Here is a 23,829-nt window from a genome sequence, read left to right on the forward strand (position 1 = left end):
CCTTCTAATGATACCGCAGATCTTGCCATATTCTTTGCTGTACTCAGTGGTAAAATAAATTTGATCCTTCTCCCTTGTCCCTAATTTATTTTTGTTATTATTATTGGAGGTATAGCTTATACCACTAATGTGACCCTTACTTGCTTTGTCACATGATGTCCTGACCATGCGTAACCCCACCTCTGTAGTTTATAGCCCAAAAGTCTTGACTGTTCTGTAAAGGTATCATCTTGACTACAGTTCCTCCTATATCTGACAAACTGCCCATAAAGAATACTGTGTATAATGTGCTTTGGATGACAACTATTGGCTCTTAGAAAGGTATTGCCTGCTGTAGGATTAAATTTTCCCCATGTGACTGTCACCTTTTAGTGAAAAACTTAAATTATACCGATTATCATTCAAGCAGGTTTGAAAATCCTTAAAGGGATTCTGTCAGGATTTTTATGATGTATTTTTTTATTTCTAAATTACACTCTTTACATTGCAAATAATTCACTAATTCACTTTTGCCTGGTCATGTGCTTTCAGAAAGAGCCAGCACTTTAGGATGGAACTACTTCCTGGCAGGCTGTTGTTTCTCCTACTCAATGTAACTGAATGTGTCGCAGTGGGAACTGGATTGTACTATTGAGTGCTGTTCTACCAGGGAGCTGTAGTTACCTTCCTATTGTTCTGTTGTTAGGCTGCTGGGGGAAAGGGAGGGGTAATATTATTCCAACTGTCAGTGCAGCAGAAAAGAGTGACTGAAGTTTATCAGAGCACAAATCACATGACTGGGGCAGCTGGGAAACTGACAATATGTCTAGCCCCATGTCAGATTTCAAAAGTAAATTTAAAAAAATCAGTTTGGTCTTTTGAGAAATGGATTTCAGTGCAGAATTCTGCTGGAGCAGCATTATTAACTGATGCATTTTGAAAAGAAAACATTTCCCATGACAGTATACCCCATATAAATAAAAGGTTGCCAATATAATGACCATGCCAAATTATGTGTTCATGAAAGGGGTTTTCACATCCATAGACACAGGACCTCTTTAATGTAAGAGTCCAACTAATGAACCAAAGGCTTTAAACAATCGTCCACCCAATTGGAAAGGACCTCGTTGACCAACCCATTACGTGCAACAATGGGCCTTCCTTCAGGGGAGGACAGCGATTTGTGTATCTTGGGGAGGTGGTGGAAGATCAGGATTATGGGCTGACATCTCACTAGATATTTGCTATCCTGAGAATCCACTACCCCCAATGAAACCCCATAAGAATTCAAATTACTTGAATTGAAAAATATCTTGAATTTTAAGATTTTAAGGTTTGTGTTCTTAGTAAATATTGAAAATATGAGTTTTGGAAACCCCATAAGATACCAATTTCTCAATTATCTCCATATATTCACTTTGTGGATTAGATGAAAGGTATGGGTACGTATCTAAGTCATTTCATTTCCTTTTGACTTGCGACAAATAATCTGTGGTATTCATAACCACTACACGCCCTCCCTTATCCGCCTGCAGAATAGTAATGACTGTAATCTCTCTTAAGGAGTTAATGGCGAGTCTTTCCTCAGTGGATATGTTCTCATGAAACCTCTTAGTTCTTTTCAAACTTAAGTTTATAAGATCATTTTCAATGAGGTCCTGAAATGTGTCCATCGAGGGACACCTCAATTGCAAAGGGAAAAATCGAAAGACATTTTTTAGACAGAATAAGTTATATATACCAATTCCCAATAGTCCTCAACTATGCTCTCACTCTGTAAACTATTTAAGTCTAATAAGCAGCAGTGTTCTCAAAATGAAGTAACTAGGACTACCAGGTCAATTTAGTAATGTTTCTTCTCATAAATAGGTCAGTCATCACAGATATTATATATACTTTTCCAGAGACAGGGTAAGAGTTAGATGAAAAATTATATGGCACTGTATTATAAACATGTAAAAATATAATACTCCTAAATATACTGTAGATAAGGTAAGCATTCCCTTAAGAATGACACCATGACACAAATAAAAAATGTCAGCAGGACTTTGGTGTAAAAATATAGAAAAATATTAATACAAATGTCAACATTGTTAAAATTAATTTTAATAAGGATTCGCTTTCTTTTGTCAGGCACTTAGATTTGTCCTGCAAAAAAAAAGTGAAGTGGGTTTTACTCAACCTCTAATTGAATCTGGGATTTGGTGCATCCCTAACAGACACATACATTTAACATGTTAAATTATATACTGTATATTATTTTAATTTCCAAACAGACTAATATAGTAATATACCAAATCCTACAGTTTGCCTTCAATTTGAAACCTCTTTGCACTTTTGTATAAATATATTTTTATAGATATGCCTCTAATTTTAATGTATTTATTTTTCTCTCTCCCTTGCACACCAATTTGTCTTTTAAGACAAATACCCTATCAGTGCCACAGCATATGGATTTCCGGAACACATGTGATGAGGTGAGTAGCAAAATGTCAAGTCACTTTTTACAGAAAGAAGTGCTAAAATTTCTAATTTGCATACTGTACAGTACTGCATCTGACACCTATAATACATTTTCTATCCAGTAATTTTGTGTTATGTCGTGTGCATTAATAAAATACAACCAAACCACAAAATATTAATGTGAGAACTACCATGATTTTCAAATTTCAAATTAATTGAATTGAAAAATATCTTGAATTTTAAGCTTTTAAGTTTGTGTGCTTAGTAAATATTGGAAATATGAGTTTTGTAAACTCAGATTCAAATTCATAATTGTTCTTAACACTTTGAATGTTGATAAATTCCCTTAATGTGCAATTTTATATTATATAATTTATATTAATTGATTTATTCACATCATTGGCGCCAGCAGACAAATATATTAACCACGAAGTAGATGTACATTTTTACTTTCAGATTAATTTATCATTAGAACTCCTTTCTGTATTTTTGATTGATGTGGTGCATTTAGGGTTGATACAAGCAGTGTTGGACCGGGACACCAGAAGCCCACCCAAAAACCTTAGAGCAGGGCCCACTCTCAGTACTCTCCTCACTCAACCTCTATTCTCCTAGTCTCTTTTCATTACATACTATAATCTATTATTCCATCTATTTAGCCTCTTTGTTCTCATAGAAACTGAATGGCCATGAAATAGGCAAAATGTTTAGCAGCATGAGGGCCCACTGACACCTGGGCCCACCAGGAGCTTTCCTAGTGTCCCGGTGGGCCAGTCCCACACTAGATACAAGTAGTAGAAGATGGTCACTATCAAAAGCAACAAAAGCAACAAAAGCTTTCTTTCACATTTTAAATAGCTACTACATTCATTTAATATCTTAAAATGGTCTTGCAATTAAGAAAGATTAGATTATACTGTATGTTCATATAATTTTATATACTAAATATTTTTACATTTCTACTCTAGAAAGGAACAAAGAATAAACAATTACCTATATTCACACTGCATTTACCTTCAAATTGCTCAACAGAAGATACTTATTATATACATATTCGTTTTCATTGGGGCAGAAAGACTGCCTCATGGTATTTCTCAGTGTCATTTGTCCCACTGTGGTAAAGGGGAGATAACATGGGTGTAACATTAGGTGACCTGCAATGAAAGCAAAATAGCAGCTCATGTGCAATTTCACAGGCATTTCAGGCAAAATAAAGGTTTAACAATGACCCCACCCCAAAGTGTCCCTGTATTACCAGGTTCTCCCCCTCACACTCATAGGGTCTACCCCCTCTATAGTTATGCCACTGGTAGATAAAACAGGTCTTACATTATTTTTATTTCAATATAGAACTGTCTTACTTGCCTAGGCTAAATGTGCCAGTTGCTCAATTGGATTACATGGACGAAATGAGATTACATTTAGATCACAGAAGATAAAATTGTTACATTGTATATAACGAGCCTTGGAATTGTTTTGAATAAGACAAAACATAAAACGTTAATTAGTAAAGAAAGCAAAATAGACAATAAAAAGATTAAACTGCAATTTACAACAAAATGAAAAGGAATAGGAAATATCATGAACAAAGATAGGAACACCAACATATGGCTTACATTGTGCAAACTGTGATAATTAATACATATTTCTCCTTATCTTACGTTTATGAATTGTGGCTATAATTAGTGATGGGCGAATCAGACGCGATTTGCCGAAAATCCGTGAACCGTGAACATTCGCCGAAATGCATTAAAGTCTATGGCCGTCAGATTTTTCTAAAAGCGCGACATTTTGCATTTTGGCGAAACTTGGCGAACTCATCACTAGTTATTGTTTAAGATGAGGTTTTCCACTATGAACATATTAACAGTATTTTATGGGTAATGGGAGGTTGAGGTCTAAGTACTTGCTTAGGAAACATGGCACATAAAATGATTGCTTGGTACACACAAGCCTGTTAAAAAATGTCATCTTTTTGATGATTTCTTTGATGAAACCCTGAAAAACGTACCCCTCATTTAACCATGCCTTAAAAGTGCGCAATGTGCAATTAAAATTTGCAATGCAATAGAAGTCTAATGAAGAATATTACATAGCGAAATGCAAACTTTTATTCATATTTGTGCACATTTTTTTCTCTTTGAGACTTGTAACATTTATCTTTAAAAATGTCATAAAGTGCCTGTATTTTCAGATTTACAGAGCGTAATGAAACATTTTCCACATTCTATCCTTAAATAATATTGATTTTGAGAAGATGCTTATATACAGTACCTCTCATTACTGCTCAGTTACTGCATATAGATTTATTTAGATGTAATCAGAATTTGTCATGCCAGCAGCACTGAAAATAGAAATCCAGATGACCTTTACCTAGTTGTCTACTCCAAATTGATCTCTATGGAATGCATGATCATATTTGTTATTTCATACTTTTTCCATACATAATAATTTGCTTTGGTTCTGTGGCACACAGACTTAAATACCAAAGTGTACATTGCTAAAATATGTGTCATCTGTTTAACATGTATGTAACAAGCTTCTGATAATAATGATATTAAATTGCTATGACAACCAATCCTAATACCTTGGAATGAAATGACTTACTAGTGATTATTAATAGGTAATATACATAAAAAAAAAATTGTGACAACAGTGCCTGCTATTCTGGAAATCAAAAAAATGGATTCAAGTGACCTTACAAACCAGTTTAAATTTTTGTTTTTTTGTAATGTATACAGAACCAGTTAATAACACATATCTAACAGCATAAGCTGCATGTTAAAGACTCTGTGGTCAGCAGGAAGACTGCAGAAAGAAAATCAACCTATTGTCTTCCATTTTGTGATGCAGGTAGCTTCATACATATTTTGCTAAATCATGAGAAGTCAGTAACATTGAGGGGTAGATTTATTAAGGGTCAAATTGAAAATTCGAGTTAGAAATTCAAATTTTTTTGCATTTCTTATGGTCAAAATTGTCAAATTTGACTAGGGAGTTATTCAAATTTGATTTGTTTTTTTTTAAAAAAATTCTAATTAGATTTTCAAGATTTATCATACTCTGGCCCTTTAAGAACTCTGGCCCTTTGACTGTTCGCCACGTAAAACCTGAAGAATTGCTGTTTAAGTCAATGGGAGAGTTCCAGGGATTAATTTAGAATTTTCCTGACATTCTAGTTTTTTCAAGTTCTTAAAATTCGAATCGAATTTGATTTGAATTCGATTAGAATTTTCGGGTCGATTTAATTCATTGGAGTTTAAAAAATTCAATATTACTAATAAATTTCAATTGTCAAATTTATGGGAGTTTAGGGGAGTTTTTAAAAACTCACATGAATTCGAAATTCAACCCTTTATAAATGTGCCTCTAGGGGGCAGATTTATCCACAGTCAAATTGAAAATTTAAATCCGAATTTTCAAATTTTTTTTATGGTCAAAACTGTCAATGTCAACTAGGGAGTTATCAAATTCGATTCGAGTTTTTTTAAAAAATGTAAATTTGATTTTCGAGATTTATCCTACTCTGGCCCTTTAAGAATTCAAATGATACTATTCCCCACCTAAAACCTGCTGAATTACTGTTTAAGTCAATGGGAGAGGTGCAGGGATCAATTAGGAGATGTTTGCAGCCTCTGAATTCGATTTGAATTTCGTGTTGTTTAAATTTGTCAGAGTATAAAAAAATCTATTTTGTTAATACAGTTCGACCAGTCGAAATTATGCCCTTGATACATGTGCCTCCCATAGTGGAATCATATATTTGTATATAAATACAACAGTTCAAGCTATACAATACAAACCATGATATGTAATAAAAGGCACTAAGTTTGCTGGGGAGCAGTAACCCATGGCTACCAATAAGATGTTTGCTTTTAAACATGTAACTGGTAAATATTGCCTCCTTTTTGTTGCTATGAATTACTGCTCTTGGGCAAACTTAGCTCCTATTATTACATAACCCCCACAGACTTCTATTCAGATGCACAGTTAATGAGGTTTTAGGGCAAACGAAAAGTTCACGAAAAATTGACTTCGATATTCGAAATCAAAGTATTTCAATTCAATGGTCGAATTTCGAAATATTTTTAACTTCGAAATTCGACCCTTGATAAATCTGCCCTTGCATGTCTGTCACTTTTATGCAATTGCCTCTCTTCTATATATATCCAATGTTATATAGAGTTCTTGATGTGGTCAACCAATACATTCAGGGAATAATTATGATGGCCGCATCTTACAGGAACTGGGCATTTTCTTAAAAAGGAAAGAATAAAGGATAGTATAAAACATTTGCCAATACTGCAGTACTGTTGTCATCTCCTAAAATATCTGAAACATGGGCAAATATTAGTCTTTCAGCTTGGAAACAATACCAAACACAGGACAAATGAATGTTGTCTCAAGAAAAAAAAAGTAATTCAAGTCCCAGTATAAGTTCCTGTCTCAAATCTAAGAATCTGTGGCACTATTTGTAAATTGAGAGCACAACTGTTATCCGAGGATCCTCATCAACCAAAATCACAGGGTGCTCTATGACACATATTTACCCCCAAAATCTTAAAGCTTTTAAAACAATGGAATGGAAGCCATACAAAAAGTGTGGGAGTTGAATACTTATATAAATAACATATTTGTTTTTTTCTGTTAATATTTTATTTGTAAAAAAACAATTTATCATTGAGAAAAGTATTTTTTTTTTCTCATTCAGTCAAATATAATACTGGGAAAGAGCCTGAATACTTTTCAAGGCACTATGTGTGTGTGTGTGTATATTGGTGATTATTTGAACTTACATTTTACCTTCATGGGATTACAGCTATCTTTATAACAAATAGTAAATCAGAAGATTATCTGAGAAGAGTGATCCTTCACATGAAATAGCCAGAGTTATGACTGCTAACACCAATGCAGCCTAGATACATATTACTCCACAGGGTATCTCAAAACATGTCTATATTGTTTTTCTTACTGTATATCTATATCAACATTCTGTACAAAAGAGGATTAAAAAATGATTCATCTTAGAAATGCCTTTGTGTTTTACCTTGTGCACTTTCCATTTTGCATTAAATTTATCAGTTTTCTCAAATATACCAGATTTTTAAGATGTCTACCTTATTATTATGCATATGGAGTAGACTTAACTCATCAATAATTGTTGGCATACTTGAAATAAGAAATTGAATCAAAGTGTATGCAGCAAAGCCTCTTATAAGAGATAGAATGTGTTACTGTGTATATATATTTCCCACTGCCAAGCACAAATCATTATGGAATGTATTTCTTATGAGTGAAATTTTTTTTTTATATTTGGACCCTGGAGGCTGTTACTGTATTTCAACAAACTTTCTGTATGACAGAAGCACACCCAGCTTGATTGTTGGGGGAAGCCTTAATTATAGTGTTCTGCTTTCCTACATTCCTATTCAATATTTTAATTAAAAAATTCTGACATAGGTGCTTCTGAAGAACCAGCCATTATTAGGAGTTCATGAAAAATTGAGAGCTTTATAATAATGGAACAATACAGTATATTCTTTCTTTAATTGCTGTGCTGCTTGGGAACAAGAGATATTTAAAGGGCTGATTTACTAATGTTTGTAATATTTTTAAGTTTCCATGAATCAAGCTTTTTAGCACTAAAAATTGTGTGTTTACTACTCTAAACAATGAAAGAATTTATATTTATTAAGAGTAAAAATTCTGACATAGGTGCTTCTGAAGAACCAGCCATTATTAGGAGTTCATGAAAAATTGAGAGCTTTATAATTATGGAACAATACAGTACAGTATATTCTTTCTTTAATTGCTGTGCCGCTTGGGAACAAGAGATATTTAAAGGGCTGATTTACTAATGCTTGTATTATTTTTAAGTTTCCATGAATCAAGCTTTTTAGCACTAAAAATTGTGTATTTACTACTCTAAACAATGAAAGAATTTATATTTACTAAGAGTAAAAAACACAAATTCTAATATAAAAACTAACCCTCTAAAAGCTGTCAATGTCATGTAGAATTCAATGGGAAATCTTTTAGGGTTTGGAGGTTTTAGGGTTTAATTGCATTAAAATGCTTATGAAAATGTGGATTTGGGGTTTTTTTGTATCCTTATATGGATTTGTTTCATATTTTTATTTGGTTGTGCATTTTATATTCTGATCTTTTAATAAATAATTTTAAATGTTCTAATCTCTAAAACTACACAAATTTGACTTTTGATAAATAGGCCTCCCTGACTTTCTAGAGAATGTTGTATTTATATAAAATTCATAATGTCAAAAATAAAACTGTGCATAAATAATGTATTAGATGAAATGTTCTAAATCTGTATTCAATAATGTTTGTTGATATTTACACTGCAGAACCAATTTAGTGCAAAATTATAGCTACAAGGAACATTCAGATGCTTAAAATACAAAATGTCTCTTTAAAATGCATAGCTTCCATTTCAGTCATCTCACTTTTTTTCCACTATTTGCAAAATGAACATTCATATAAAAATGTAACTAGCTTATTATTTTGGGTCTTTGCAGTAGCATTATCAGAAGGTGGACAATGAATTTGTGGGATGATTTATGACTTGAGTACCCTTCTAAAATGTCATTGTCTAACACTATAAAGGGCAGGCATCAGAATCAATTGTAACAGTATTTTTATTTTTACAGAATAATAGGTCTCTACCTACTCCACAGAAAAACACGGGAATAGAAATGACAAAAAATAATTATGATCCAAAGTACTTCAACATACCTTATTAAAATGAAATCTCTCTCCTACTGCTGATAGTTCATATTTCAGACAGTTTGTATTTCTAACTAGAATCTATGCAGATATCTTACTAACTAGGCAATATAATGTGATCAGCAATCAAACATGTTTTCTAGCAAAATGGTTGAATAATATTTTGCAACAGATCTCTAACTATAATTTTAATTCAGACATCCTACTCTGAAAAACACTAATGACATTTTCCATATAGTCCATTTTCAGCAAACAATTCCTGCCTTTTTTTAATGGTATCCTTTTTCTCTATAATAAAACAGTACCATGTATTGAATGGTAACTCAACTGAATAAATCCTTGTTGATGGCAAAGCAATTCTATGTTTTTAATTTTCTTTGTAGACTTGAGGTTTGAAGTCTTACCTTCTGGTTCCCAAAAACACGATTATCCATATTTCCATATTAATGGGTTAGAGAAGAAGCTACTGCACCCATCCGTATATGCTAAAGATCTGAAAAGACCTCCAGCCCCAATCTGCAATTCTAACAGTTCAGCACAAGCTTTGACCTTTTTCAGCTAGGTCTTGTTTTTGACTCATATTAGTAAAGCCTAGTTTTATAAACCTTCTAAGTTTGCTGAAACTTGGATGTTCTTAAGAATATTTGCTGGATGATATTTGTGTTTATTATGGATTATTTTCCCAGCAATATATGTGGATCAGGGACATTGAATTCCTTACCTATCCCAAAATGTGATGCTGTTACTTTACCCAAATCTCAAAGAATTGATTCAATAGAAATAAAATATATTTTAGACAATTGTTGAATATGCCTGCCTTATACTACATTGTCTCATTTGTCATGTTTATCAATTTTTACTTTCACTCTCTAATTGTCACATAAATGTGCTGTTTATGTTGAAGTAAAATACAAGTTGATTAGTAGAGTGAACACTTTTTTTTTCCAGAGCTGTCTTATTTATGAACTTTAAAATGGCATCATATGGAAAACCATTTTTTTCCAGATCTAGATATTCCTTCCTAATAAAGATTTTGGAGAACATTTTTACCATCAATTATGTCATGTCTCGCTTTCATTCAGTAGTAACAGTCCAGTAAGATGTAACATTATTCCAATCAATTGAGGCTGGACTTTTTATTATGTTTCCTGTCACCTTAACAAAGGTTTCCCAGAACACATGGAAGTAAATCTTAATACTTTAAGGGGGTCATTTACCAAATTTATCTCAATATCAGCTGCTACAAACTCCGATCTAACCCGCTCGGGGTTTTAAAGCTTATTTATTATTTCATTTTCCCGAAAATTTGCTTTGCGGGAAAGCTCAGATTTTCACGATTTTTTCATGAATTTTCCCTGAAATCTCAGAATTTTTCAAAGTTTTCACCCAAAAGCTCCGAAAACATAGTGAAATTGCCCGAAACCCCCCGACACAACCAAAAATCAATGGGACTGTTCCCAACTTTTATGGAAACTCCACAGGTTTGGGATGCAGTGTTTTTATATTCGGGCTTTTTAGCCCTCTGGGTTTAATACATTTTGAAAAATTTGTGATGTTTTTAAAAGTTTGATTTTATAAAAAAAATCACAACTTTTTCGGTTTTCGGATTTCGTGGAATTTCGGGTATTCGGAGCTTAGTAAATAACCCCCTATGTTTTCCAAGTATTAACATGAGCAAGATAACATGCATTGATAAAATATAATCCATTAGTGTTAGTGCATTTACTTGTAACACAATGACATTTAAATGCATTCAAATAATGCAAAATGTATTGAATGGGCTCATTGAGTGAAGTTATGATTGATTCGACTGATGCATTGTAAATCAGTTACTGATATTCCAGTATTGTTCTGAATGCAGGCTGATGCTAAGAATATTCTTTAGAAAGCCTAACTAATGAACTTAACATTGATTTTTTTCTTGCAGTTTTTATTCTGTATACGAAATCAACATGTTATGCTAATTATATGCACGTAGTACCATAGTACTATATTACATGCATATGTAGTACTATATTGCATATGTATACCCAATAACTCCACTACATTTTGTAGAGTGTAGTGAGAGCATGACCTGACTTACAGTATGCCTAAGAAATAGTAATTCCAAATAATGGTAGAACATTGAGGAGCTTTATCTGTGTGAACAATCATGCAACAAGTCTGTTCTGATCTTCATAAGTGTACTTTATACACATCCATATAATTTTGTTTCATGTATGAGTTGTGATTGAACATATCATAGTATATTATGGAGATGAGAGCTAATTTACTTTCTGCTTTCCTTCAGAAATGCAAACCTCTATGGACAAAAAAGTCCAGTGTTTTCTTCTCTTTTGCAAAACCCATAAAATGCATTTTAACTTGTGGTCATTATTGTTTCTTTTTAAAGGAACAGAAACACAAAAAATGTAAAAGTTTTAAAGTAATTCAATTAGAATGCACTGTTGCTCTGCACTGGTAAAACGTTTGTGTTTTGCTTCAGAAGCTCTACTATAGCTTTTATAAACAAGCTGCTATGTAGCCATGGGGACAGCCATTCCAAAAAGGAGAAAAGGTTTACATAAGGTTTACATCGCAGATAACAGATAAACACTGCAGAATCTTTCTGTTACCTTCTACATACCTCCCAACATTTTGTAAATAAAAAGAGGGACAAAAAATATTTTGACCACGCCTGTTTTGTGGTTACACCCCCTAATTACTATGTTCATTTTACAAAATTTGGCAGTTTATGAAAGTTTGAACATATTTCTGTGTTTTTTTTTCAGTTATTAGTTTTGTTAATAAAGGTGAATTGCTCTTTAAGCTGTGAGTCTAACTTATCCCAAAAGACCTGTTTATCTTAATTGTCAAAATTACTTATTTGCTTATCTCAAAATTGTTACAAAGTATCTTAGCTGCACATGTGGCTGTTCTGAGCTCGCTGCCAAAAGCCAATTAAGTTAGAATCTTTGTATCTTTTTCTGACTGTTCAGTGCAGAGAAAGTCTGGACTTTTCAGTACAAATGCAGGACTGCGAGTTGAGCTGTCAAAAGCGGGACTGTCCCGCTGAAAATGGCACAATTGGGAGGTATGCTTCTATGTAACTCCCTTTTTAAGATTAAATAATCATGAATTGTTATATTAATCTGAGAGCTACACCAGTGTAAATAATAATGTGAATAAGAGGACTACAGATCCCAGAAGGCTGTACTCTGCAGAGGAAGTGAGAGAAAGGAAATCCCTTAGGGAGAGGAGGAGAAAAAAAGGGCCTGAGGAGAAAGATTGATGAGAGCTTTTTGTGAAAGGAAAATATAAATAAATATACATACAAACATACAAATCCCGTTCATATATAAAATGGCAATTTAAATGCTTGTTCCTTAGATTTTAAAAAAAATGTCTTTCCATTTTGTAAAAAGTTTGACTCTGAAAAGAAAATTATATAATTGCTATAATTTTGCTATTGAACAACTTTTTAACAATAAGCACTAACCCTTGCTAATTTTTTATGGAACAGAGACATTTGCTAAACAATGTGCTCTAAATATTAATAAACATAATCATCTAAGAATATTATTTCCATTTTATGTATGCCACATACTTAGCTGAAAATTGTTTTTTCCAAAGATTTTCACTGCAAGCTTAATTAATGGTGGCACTCAAACTTCACTGGAAAATTAATTTCTTTTCTGTCTCCTACAGATTACCGTAACACTATTTTACAAAACACTCTAAATGTTATTTTAAACTGTGCAATAGCAATGTGCAATAGTGTTTAAAGAAGAAAAAGTCATGAAATGTATCATCTCTATTTTTTAACATGTTTTATATCTTTATTTTCTATGTTTTCCTTTAAGGCAAAGACAGGAATTTGTTTGCTGCAAGATGGTAATCAAGAACCTTTTAAAGTTCGACTCCACTTAGCCAAAGATATTCTGATGATTCAGGAACAAGATGTGATCTGTGTGTCTGGGGAACCTTTCTATTCTGGTGTATGTAATATTTTATTTATTTACTAGGTGGTATAAATTTGTGTTTTTTTTAATATAGTTACAGTATATAGCAATAACTAAATTTACAATATTGTTTCTGGAATACTATAATTGGTGCACTGAGGTACACAGTTGGGTGATTTTCAGTAATTTACATAATTCATAATTTATTGACATAAAGGGTGTACCCTGGTCAGTAAGGATTTCCTGTGGGATCCCTGTACGTGTAAACATCAAAAACAACTCTTTGCCAATGCTTTTTGATGAGGCAATCCTTAGTGGGATTACCTTGGGATACTGCGTGGCATAATCAAGAACAACAAGGATATATTGGTGTCCCCAAGCAGATCTGACTAGAGGGCCTACCAGATCCATGGCAATCCTGTCAAAGGCTACCTCAATTATGGGCAAGGGTACAAGTGAACTTTTGAAATGTGGCATTGGGGCAGTTACCTGACAAATGGAACAGGAATCACAATACTGTTTCACAACTCAGTGTACCACAATCCAATAAAACCTTTGTAACAACCAATCTTTCATTTTCTCATAGACCATCTTTCCACCCCTTAGTGGTTGGAATGTCTTTACCTGTACCCAGTGCCTTTTGACTCTTAGCAACAGCACTTTTAGCAGATGAACTTCAAAGAAAATCCTCTGTGGAAAGAAAAAGCTCCACCAGGGCCACCATGTGGTCAACATCAGTTGGATAAGCTTGGCCTGCAAATCAATGCAGCCGAAATGGTAAAGCATGGAGAAAACGATCCAGGACCACTCTTTCCACCATTAGTGCAGGAGTTAATTCCTCTGGTTGTAACCACTTTCGGACAAGATGTATTAGGTCATGCATCTGAGACCTTACAGGTTTGACCACATCAAATGTCCAGCATGTACCCACTGTGATTAGCACCAGATTAGTTACCTGGGAGCACTCCGATCCACTCCATACTCCATGTGCCACACATAAAAAGCTACCCCGGTACAGCTCAATAGTCCAGAACCTTTAGAAGTGAATACGGTGCAGCATGGAGGGAGATAAATAGACTTGAAAGTCGCTTTAAAAATCCATATTTTATTGTTCCATTATTATTCCATTAAAAAAGACAAAACATCACATGTGAAGGAACCATAGCTTAACGTGTTTCTTGGCTATCCAGCCTTGGCTTGGCTCCCTACATGCTGCACCATATTCACTTCTAAATGTACCCACTGTGCCCTCATAGCCATGGTTATTCCCAACCGGGCCAATGTTTCAGCTTTAGCCTTTTGTACTGTTTGGCATCCTCACTATTCAAGTCAAAATAAGTCTTTTGGGGCTCTCCAGTTATAAAAGGAGCAATCGCCCCCCGCTCACTGATCAGTTGGAAGTTAAATCCAATAAACAGATTAAAGTTTCACTGACAATCCTTTTGGAGTTTCCCTGTGTGTTCTCTCTGAAGCAGGTGTAGCTCACTCCCAAGCACTTTAGGGCAGCAGTTTGTAGCCAGTCCTCACTACCAGGTAATTTATATCATGTAAATGCATATTTTACTTAGCCTTTAATCTTATATAAAGTTCCTATGTTTTACTGCAAACAGTGTGTTTGATTATTGTTTCCTAATGGAGCCACCTGCAGGTGTATTCCTGGATTCCATAAGGTGGAGGCACTGCCATAGAAATAATTCACAGTACTTTTTCACTTTGCAAAGGGGACTCAGGACCTGAAGTTTGTAAGACAATGTGTGATGTATAACCTGTAGCACAGGGGGTGTCCAAAAAGGGTTACAAGGAAACTGGTGACCTGTCTGATCTTGTTATGAATTTAATAGTTTATGTCAGAGTTTCGCTGCTGCAAAAAAATTAATTATTTCGGTTACATAAAAAACTAATCATCCAGCCGATTGTGCTCAGTACAGAATAAACATGCTAACATACTTTAATGCAGTGCTGTCCAACTTCTCTGGTACCGAGGGTCAAAATTTTTAGGCCTATGTGGTGGAGGGCCAAAAATAGAAGTCAGTGTTGGCCACTCCCCCTTTTAAACCATACCCACTGTAAACCACACCCATATTACCACAAGAACTTTTAAGATCATATCCACATTAACAGTGGTAGCACACCAAAAAACCAAATGGTTGGTGCTCACTGCAGGGAAAGCCCTCATCACTCATATGTGAAAAATTGAAGTCAAGTTAAAACATACCCTTAAATCCATATGCCTCATCCTTCCCCTGTGGATAATACACCAACCCCCAACACCTTAGGGGCCCTTAACAACAATTTCCAAATGCTAACAAACCCCAAGAACAAACCCCCAACAGGCTTACATCCCACAGGTAGCGTAGGGCAAGCAGAGAATGGCACACACAAGCAGCACTGGGCAAGCAGGGAATGGCACACACAAGCAGCACTGGGCAGGCAGAGCATGGCACACACAAGCAGCACTGGGCAAACAGAGCATGGCACACACAAGCAGCACTGGGCAAGCAGAGAATGACACAGACAAGCAGCAATGGGCAAGCAGATAATGGCACACACAAGCAGCACTGAGCAAGCAAAGAATGGCACACAAAGGCAACACTGGGCAAGCAGAGAATGTCACACACAAGCAGCTCTGGGCAAGCAGAGAATGGTACACACAAGCAGCACTGGGCAAGTAGAGAATGCACACACAAGCAGCACTGGGCAAGTAGAGAATGCACACACAAGCAGCACTGGGCAAGTAGAGAATGGCACACACAAGCAGCACTGGGCAAGCAGAGAATGACACACACAAGCAGCACTGGGCAAGCAGAGAATGACACACACAGAGAGGGAAGGCAGAACAGAGCAGGAGACAGGGAAAGCTATCATTCTAATATGTACTACATACAGTGACACAGTGCTGGTGCCCCATTAGCATTTTGAATAAGGTGTGAACAGATGAACAATGTGGGCAGTTTCAGCCTGGGTCTCAGGTGTGAACAGTAAAGGGCTTTAGGATATAAACAATAGAGGTGTCACAAGTGTGAACAATGCAGGGGAATCACAGGTGAGAACAATACAGGGGATTACAGACTGAGTTTAAAAAATGCAGCGGCCAGTTAATCTCTGTAGTGATACCTTTTAAATTTTACATATGGTAAGAAGACACAGCAAGTAGGGGGCCACAGAAGGGGGGTGGGGGTCTTGGGCCGCCAGCTGGACAGCCCTGCTTTAATGGCATCCCTCTTTAAAGACAAGGCAGCTGAGTTGTTTTCTAGCTGTTTCTGGTATTCCATTAAAAGCCCCCTAGAATTTCTTTGGAAGTCAAGATAGTGAAGTTAAATAGGGGAAAACATGAACTGAGAACCCTTCTGTTCTATCTTTAATAGATCTGCCTCTAGGTATTGTATCCTCTAGAAAAAAGCATCTTTAAAACTGCATAGTTTTTTCATCAATTGCCGTCATGATACATTATGTAAAATGCTGTGTGCACACACATAGGGGCAGATTTACTAAGCTCGAGTGAATAGCTTGAATGCAAAAATATTCAAATTTTGAAGTATTTTTTTGGGTACTTCGACCAACGAATTGGACAAATTTGATCGAATTCGATCGAATCGAATGATTCGAACAATTCAAAGTAAAAATCGTTCGACTATTCCACCATTCGATAATCAAAGTACCCATAATCATACTTCGCCACATTAAAGCTACCGAAGTGCAATGTATGGGGACCTTCCAGAGCACTTTTCTAAGTTTTTTTTGATCTAATAAAAATCATTTGATCGATTGCTTAAAATCGTTCGAATCGTTCATTTCGAACGATTTTATCGTTCGATCAAACGATTTTTATTTGATCGTTAGATCAAACCTTTTGTGCTAAAATCCTTCTAATGTGATATTCGAATTCGAAGGATTTTACTTCGATGATCGAATTAGAGGGTTTTTTAACCCTCGAAATTCAACCTTTGATAAATCTGCCCCTTACACACAGTATATGAGTATAATAACATGTAGAAATATTTTTCTTTTTACAACTTACCTAAAAATACTGTTTATAGGAAAGAACTGTTGCAATCAGAAGGCAAACTGTGGGAGGATTTGGACTAAGCATAAAGGTTGGTATGAATATATTATATTTCGTAAACACATTGACTTCTAGTTTAAAAAGAGTATACAACAGTAAAAATATTTTAGTTTTAAATTCTCTTGTGAATTGAATTTAGTAGGGGGGGGGAGATTTAAGGCATATAATAAGTATATGGAAATGACTGAAAAATAAGGGTCTGACTGGGAATTAAATCATGCTCCTTTTTCTGCAGTCAAATGCAAAGTGGTTTATGTCTTTGTCTAGGATTTGAGGTATAAATACTTATGATGTATTGCTGTACTGCTACTTACTGCTTAGAAAAGAAGGTATCTCACAAACAATCATAATGAGTTTATAAATCTACGATATGTATAGTTTATTATACATTTAGCAACTGGCTGCTTTAATATTTAAAGCAAATCTGACAGATTAGAATGTATGTGCTTGCTGTTTATTTATTTTTTTACAAAGTATTTTATGGTAAATATATTGCTTAAAATTATGAATGGTTCCATTTGCATCTACACCAACAAATCCCAACAAGTGCATCTACTCTTGAGGTAAGCTTACTTTGGTAATTGAGAAAAAAGAATATATGTTTATATATGCATGCTGTTTGCCTTGTACTGTGCAAGCAGCTGATAGCAAATACAAAATATCTAGCAGAACTCATAAAAATTCATTCTTGCTTCTTGGGCAGTAGATTGATTTTCAAAGCATTAGCACTACTATAATAAAATAGGGGGTTAAAGAAAATCATCAACAATTTTTCTTTACTTTTTTTATTTCTGATTGGCAACCCTTATTGTGATTCACACTGAAAGAAATAGTTACAGCCATGAAGGGAGTGGCATCTTGCAGTGTTAATCACATCATATCGTCCTTTTGCAATTTCTTCTTAAAGTATGTGTTATTGATCCTTTCACCTATGTTATATCACCTGCAAACCATCGCCGAATATAGAATGCATGGTGAAGCAGAAATGTAGTTACATTACATTAAATTATTAATAGTGATAATCGCAAGATTGCACATAATTTATATCTTATTTTACTATTAATGAATGATGTGCCAGCAATAACAGCCCAAAAAACATGGCTGATGAAAAAGTATAAATCTTTTCTATTTCAGAATTTTAATGTTTAATGTCCATCTATGAATGTAACATGTTCTTAAAAACGATATTTTTAGGAAAAGATGACATCTTCATACAATTGGAAGGGATGTGATCAAATTATTTTGAGTCAGAGCCAGTACATCGCAAAAGCGCATACTGAATTATCATATAATTATAACTGTTTTTCATTTGCAACAAGCCAGATGCACCACACTGAGCAAGAACCAGACATCATATAATTGAAGTATCACTTCACTCCTAGGATCTACTCCTGAAAGAGTGAACATATATACACTGATACAATACAAGGGGTACCATAAAAGGCACAGGGTATTGGGGAGGGCTGCACAGAAGAAGACCAATATATTTAAAGATGAACTCCAGAAAACTGCATTATGTCTGAATTACGTGTATAGTTGTTGCTTCAGTTTTGCCCAATTAAACTTGGAAAGCCCACTCCTTTTTTTGAGGAATTAGTGTATTATTTCATCAGGCTGTCAAGGAAAGTTATTCTAATTTGTTATTACCAGTTATCATGTACGGTATGTTGAATTTAAGACCATTTGCTGTAAAGCTTTTTTGTACAGACCTGCTGGACACTTCTTGATCATGCTCTTGTTTATGGCCCACTGTTCTTTTTTCTTGTTGTAGTGAAAATGAAACTATTTTACATTCTAGACCTTTGTTTGTTTTTTACCTGGTCTCTGCTTTTCATTAGGAGGGTTAAAGGTAAACTCCTTATTTATTTTCAAGTCAATTAGTTCATCATATTTGATAAATATATAATTTGGTTTTTTCATAGGGAGGATCAGAACATAATATTCCGGTTGTTATTTCCAAGATATCCAAAGAGCAAAGAGGTATGTTTGCATACAGATACAAAATACACAGCAATACTCAAACAAAGGAGTACTTTTTAATAGTGATGGGCGAATTTATTCGGCAGGCGCGAATTCGCTACGAATTTGCGCGATTCGGCGCTAGCGAATAAATTCGTGAAACGCCCGCGAAAATTCACCTGAAAAAAATTCGTCCTCGTCAAAAAACGGGCGCCGGCATCAAAAACGGGCGCCGGCGTCAAAAACGAGACGCCGGCGCCGTTTTGCAAATTTTCGCCGTTTTGAGAAATACGCGAATCGAAACGGAAATTCGCCCATCACTACTTTTTAACCCTTTATGTGTCAGCATAGAATCTATAGTGTTGACATGAAAATATATGGGTCGTAGATTCTACATGCAGGTTTTTCTCTTTGATCTGTGCTCAGCAGGGTGTTGACAGCTACACAAAACTGATGGAATGAGAAAGAGAAGATGAGTGAATAGATAAAATGAAGAGGGGAAACGTAAAAAGGAGAGGTTAAAAGGCAGAAGGGAAAAAAGCACTGTAGATGACAAAGAGGGAAAGTAGATTGCTAGGAAAAAGCCAGGGAAGATGAAAAAGTGTTGGATGGACACAGATGGAGAAAGAAAAGGCTTCAGAAAAAGTTATAGAGCATGAGAGAGCAGTAGAAAATATGAGAAACAAAAAAGAGAGAAAAATGAAGAGAACATATAATTCATCCTCTTGCAGGGTACTTATATCTTTATATAGACCATGATAGTTAAATTCTTTATGGAGACTAGCCTTTCTACATCATACTAAAAGATAACTCAAAGGTGAACAACCCCTTTAAAGGGACCATCTGCCATTGACTTCTACATGATTTCGACAGGTTTTAGCTGGAGTATTTTAGCAGCTTCAGAGCATAATAAATCTCAAAATAAATTCATTTTTGTTCTCAAAAAATTTGATTTTTTTTCCGCTTTAAAAGTTCAACCAAAAAAATCTGAATGAATAGGCCCCAAAGTGTTTGCCTCTAATTAACCTTAACTCACTAATACAAGCTGGTGAACGCAAGTAATAGGAACTTTTTTTTATGAGGATACCTCTTCAAGAACAGTAAGAGGCAGTGAGCATTTTTATTAGGCATCACAACCTCAGGTGAGAAGATAGTAGAGACACAAGTTTGGCAATGAGTTTGGGTTGGATGACCACTATAGGGTTATGACCTCGTCCCCCTTGATGTCTGTGGTCAGTACAGGTCACTCTTATTTAGTGATTTCCTCTAACTGTGAGCCATATGGTAGAGTGTTAGAGGATCCCACAAACTCCCTAGTACACAAAAGGTTTTGGCTCTCCATGGACAATATAGTTTAGGGAATTGAGTAACCTGTTTGTGACTTATTAATTCCTCATTTTCAATTGGCACACATCATGGTGATAGCAGTCAATAAGGGTACATACTATCTGCTACAAAATAATGTAATATGGTTGTAATAATGCCCCATATTGGGGGCAGCAGTGGGGCATTATTCTATTTAAAATGACAAAATTCCTAAAAAATACATATCCTAAGATGTGGAAAACATTTGGCAGTATATGAGAAAGTACCAGAGGGTATGAAAAACGTAAGGCAGAGTACCATGGTGTCTGTATGTAATTTTATAAAATACCGTATGGAATAAACTTTGTATATTTTTATGTTATGAATAATATTTGAGTTATAGGATATTTTCATTTTTTCTATTTTGTGGTCACTAGGGATGGGTGAATTTTTTCGACCTTGTTTCGCTGGGGAATTGACGCCCCTAGACTTGCAAGGCAACGCCCATAGACTTTAATGGGCGTCTGCGTCATTTCACCGGTGGCAAATTTTTGGCGAAACAAAACGGGTCAAATTCGCCCATCCCTAGTGGTCACCCCTTGCTTCTGTGAATTATGTCATTTTCTCACTTGCTTTTAGGCTATACATTAATACTCCCCATCAACAGAGACTTTATGTTCCTAAATATTTATAATTTATTATTTAAATGATTCTAGAGTAATTCCTTCAGGCTAGTCATTTTGTCTGTTTGCCTATGAAGATTTCAGTTTAGCTCACTGTTATATTCTTTGTGATTGCAGCTGAACTCTCTGGTCTTCTTTTCATAGGAGATGCAATCCTGCAGGTAAGATAACATTATAGTTGGAAAACTCAAGTTAAATTATTATGTGTACACTATATCAAAATGATGTGTTTTCCTTTATTTACAGATCAATGGCATTAATGTGAGGAAGTGCAAGCATGAAGAAGTGGTAAGCTTATGAGTTTTATAACCAACACTTGAATGTGTTGCCACTGTAGAAGCTGATTGCTGTTTCCGAGACTAAAAGGGCAATATGAGTGTTAACACTATTTCCTTCAAATATTCTATTCTTATGCCTCTAATTACCCAATAAAACAGTACTTCAGTTTGTCTACAATCAACTGAATTGTTGGCCAAATTATACATAGTTAATCTGGGTTGAAAAAAAAGACAGTCCACCCAGTTCAAACCACTTCAGTGATCACCAGCATGAATATACTGTATATTAAACTAGAGGCAAATTTATTAAAATTCAAGATCATGATTCAAAGACATGGCAGCAATAAAATCTTAACTCTAAATATCTAAATTTTGAATTAAAAAAATTGTCAACTAAAACCTGATGAGGTTTTATAAAAGTCCATAGAATATGTATTTCTCACATTCAAGCTATTTTATTTTTCTAGTTTTTTTTTTTTTGGGTGAGTTTTTTCTGCAATTAAACTTGATCAAGTTTTTTTTTATGAATTAGTATAATTAGATTTTTTTTCTTTCCATAATTGAATGTAGAAAAAATTTGAATTAAAAAATGAAGAAATGAAGAAACTAAAGATCTTGAGATTATTGTAGCCCTGGATATGATATAAGAAATAATTCAAGACATTCTTAAGGCATTAATACAATCTGCTATCACAACATGACCCTGCAGGGCATGTCACAACCTCATTGCCCTTAAGTAAAAGTGCAGCTCCACAATTCTAAAGGGGTGGCATGTTTCTATCTAGAACATTCTATAATGTACTTGTATTTATTGTTTCTTGTAAAAAAAAAGGGTTTTGGCTAGTGATGGGCGAATCTGTCCCGTTATGCTTCAGCGAGAGATTCGCAAAACTTTGGAAAAATTTGCCAAACTCATTGAAGTCAATGGGCGTCAAAATTATTTTGACATGCGACAGTTTTACCATGATAAACAATTGTTACACGCTTGACTCTTTTGTCCAAGTGCATTAACGTCAATGAGCGTCTGAATAATGTTGATGTGCGAGAATTTTGACTAGCGTCAATTTTTTTGTCACAGCAAATTTTTCCACGGCTAATTTTCACGGCAGTTTTGCAAAAACATTTGCCATCAGCGGAATCCCCAAATTCGCTGCAAATTCATGCCTGCCAAATACATTCACCCATCACTAGTTTTGACAATATATGCAGCTTATTAACTATTCTCATTAGATAAGAAACCACTTTATTCATTTTTAAAGATAGAATATACTGTATACAGCGTGTCAGCTTTGTTCTAATGTGTTCAGGATCTGACTGCAAATGAAGGCAACATTTATGCTGCATTTTATTATTCTGCATGTCTGATGATCTGAGTATCCTCTGGGAATTAAAAGTGAGTTCTCACAGACTGACTGAATAGGCTGGACAATTTACATAATGTGCTGTAAATAACAATGACAGTGCCTATAAATATTATCATATCTCCTAAATAACTTCCAATGGTTTTAACAAAAATAGAGATGAGCAAATCAAACCCAATTTCAATTGCAAATTAAATCATATGATTGACTCAAGGCAATGTGGCCAAATCATAGTGTAAAAAATGCATATGATACTCCACAACAAGCAGGTTCCTCTAATAAAATAAATTTCTGGTTAATACAGATATGTATGCTAACCTCTAAGAAAACAAAAAACCTCTAACAAACAAAATTGCCCAGTGGGTTGTCTGATCTGACATCCAAGCTCCAGATGTGTAAATGTGTGTGAGGAACTACAATTAACTCACATGAACCAAGAAAAGGACATGTGCTGTTTCAGAGGTTTAATAGCTTCTGTCTGTGAGGTTTGTTAGGTTATGTGGTTACTGAAACTCTAATAAAATGAGAGGCTGGGAAAGTGTCTATGCACATTTTCTACATACACTTAAGCGCATCTGAATGAGCTCATGGTGAAAAGACGGGTATATTTCCCCTTAAAGAAATTACTGTTGACTGACTGTTACCTCCACAGCCCTAAGACAATAAAATTAGTTTCCTATTTTTTTGGTACTGTTGTGAAAAATATAGTTTTCATATAAAGCCTTTTTATTTTGTTGACTCATTTTAAATATGAAAAAGAAATTATTTACATATATACATAAATGCACACATGGATAAATATTTACAGTAGATAGATATAAGCATTCTCCAGAAATAAATAAACTCCGCCATCTGCCACATTCCACTGGCCCTTCTCCCTGCTTCCTCCCAGAATAGTGTTCTACTAGCAGCAACACTGAGCAACCTATGCAGAGTAGTGCAGCAGAGCTCATGGGTTCCATGTTTGGTAGCTTCAGATTTCTTTGTGAAGTGATCATTGACACTTGAGTTTTTGGCGCATGCGCAGTTGGAGCCAGTCCTTAGTAGTGGTAA

The 23,829-nt window shown here is 34.9% G+C and overlaps 1 protein-coding gene across 1 annotated transcript in view; it reads left to right on the forward strand.

The window, feature by feature from the left end:
* The window catches only part of sntg1.S (syntrophin gamma 1 S homeolog), a 194,788-nt gene that overhangs the window by 111,203 nt on the left and 59,756 nt on the right, over positions 1-23,829 (forward strand). Inside the window, exons 4-9 of the mRNA XM_041567862.1 lie at positions 2,403-2,456; positions 13,029-13,163; positions 17,165-17,221; positions 19,113-19,170; positions 21,255-21,298; positions 21,384-21,425. Of these exons, the coding sequence (XP_041423796.1) occupies positions 2,430-2,456; positions 13,029-13,163; positions 17,165-17,221; positions 19,113-19,170; positions 21,255-21,298; positions 21,384-21,425 (363 nt within the window). The 5' untranslated portion in view covers positions 2,403-2,429. The remainder of the gene's footprint in view (positions 1-2,402; positions 2,457-13,028; positions 13,164-17,164; positions 17,222-19,112; positions 19,171-21,254; positions 21,299-21,383; positions 21,426-23,829) is intronic.

Source organism: Xenopus laevis, chromosome 6S, assembly GCF_017654675.1.
Source record: "Xenopus laevis strain J_2021 chromosome 6S, Xenopus_laevis_v10.1, whole genome shotgun sequence".
Classification (NCBI taxonomy): domain Eukaryota; kingdom Metazoa; phylum Chordata; class Amphibia; order Anura; family Pipidae; genus Xenopus; species Xenopus laevis.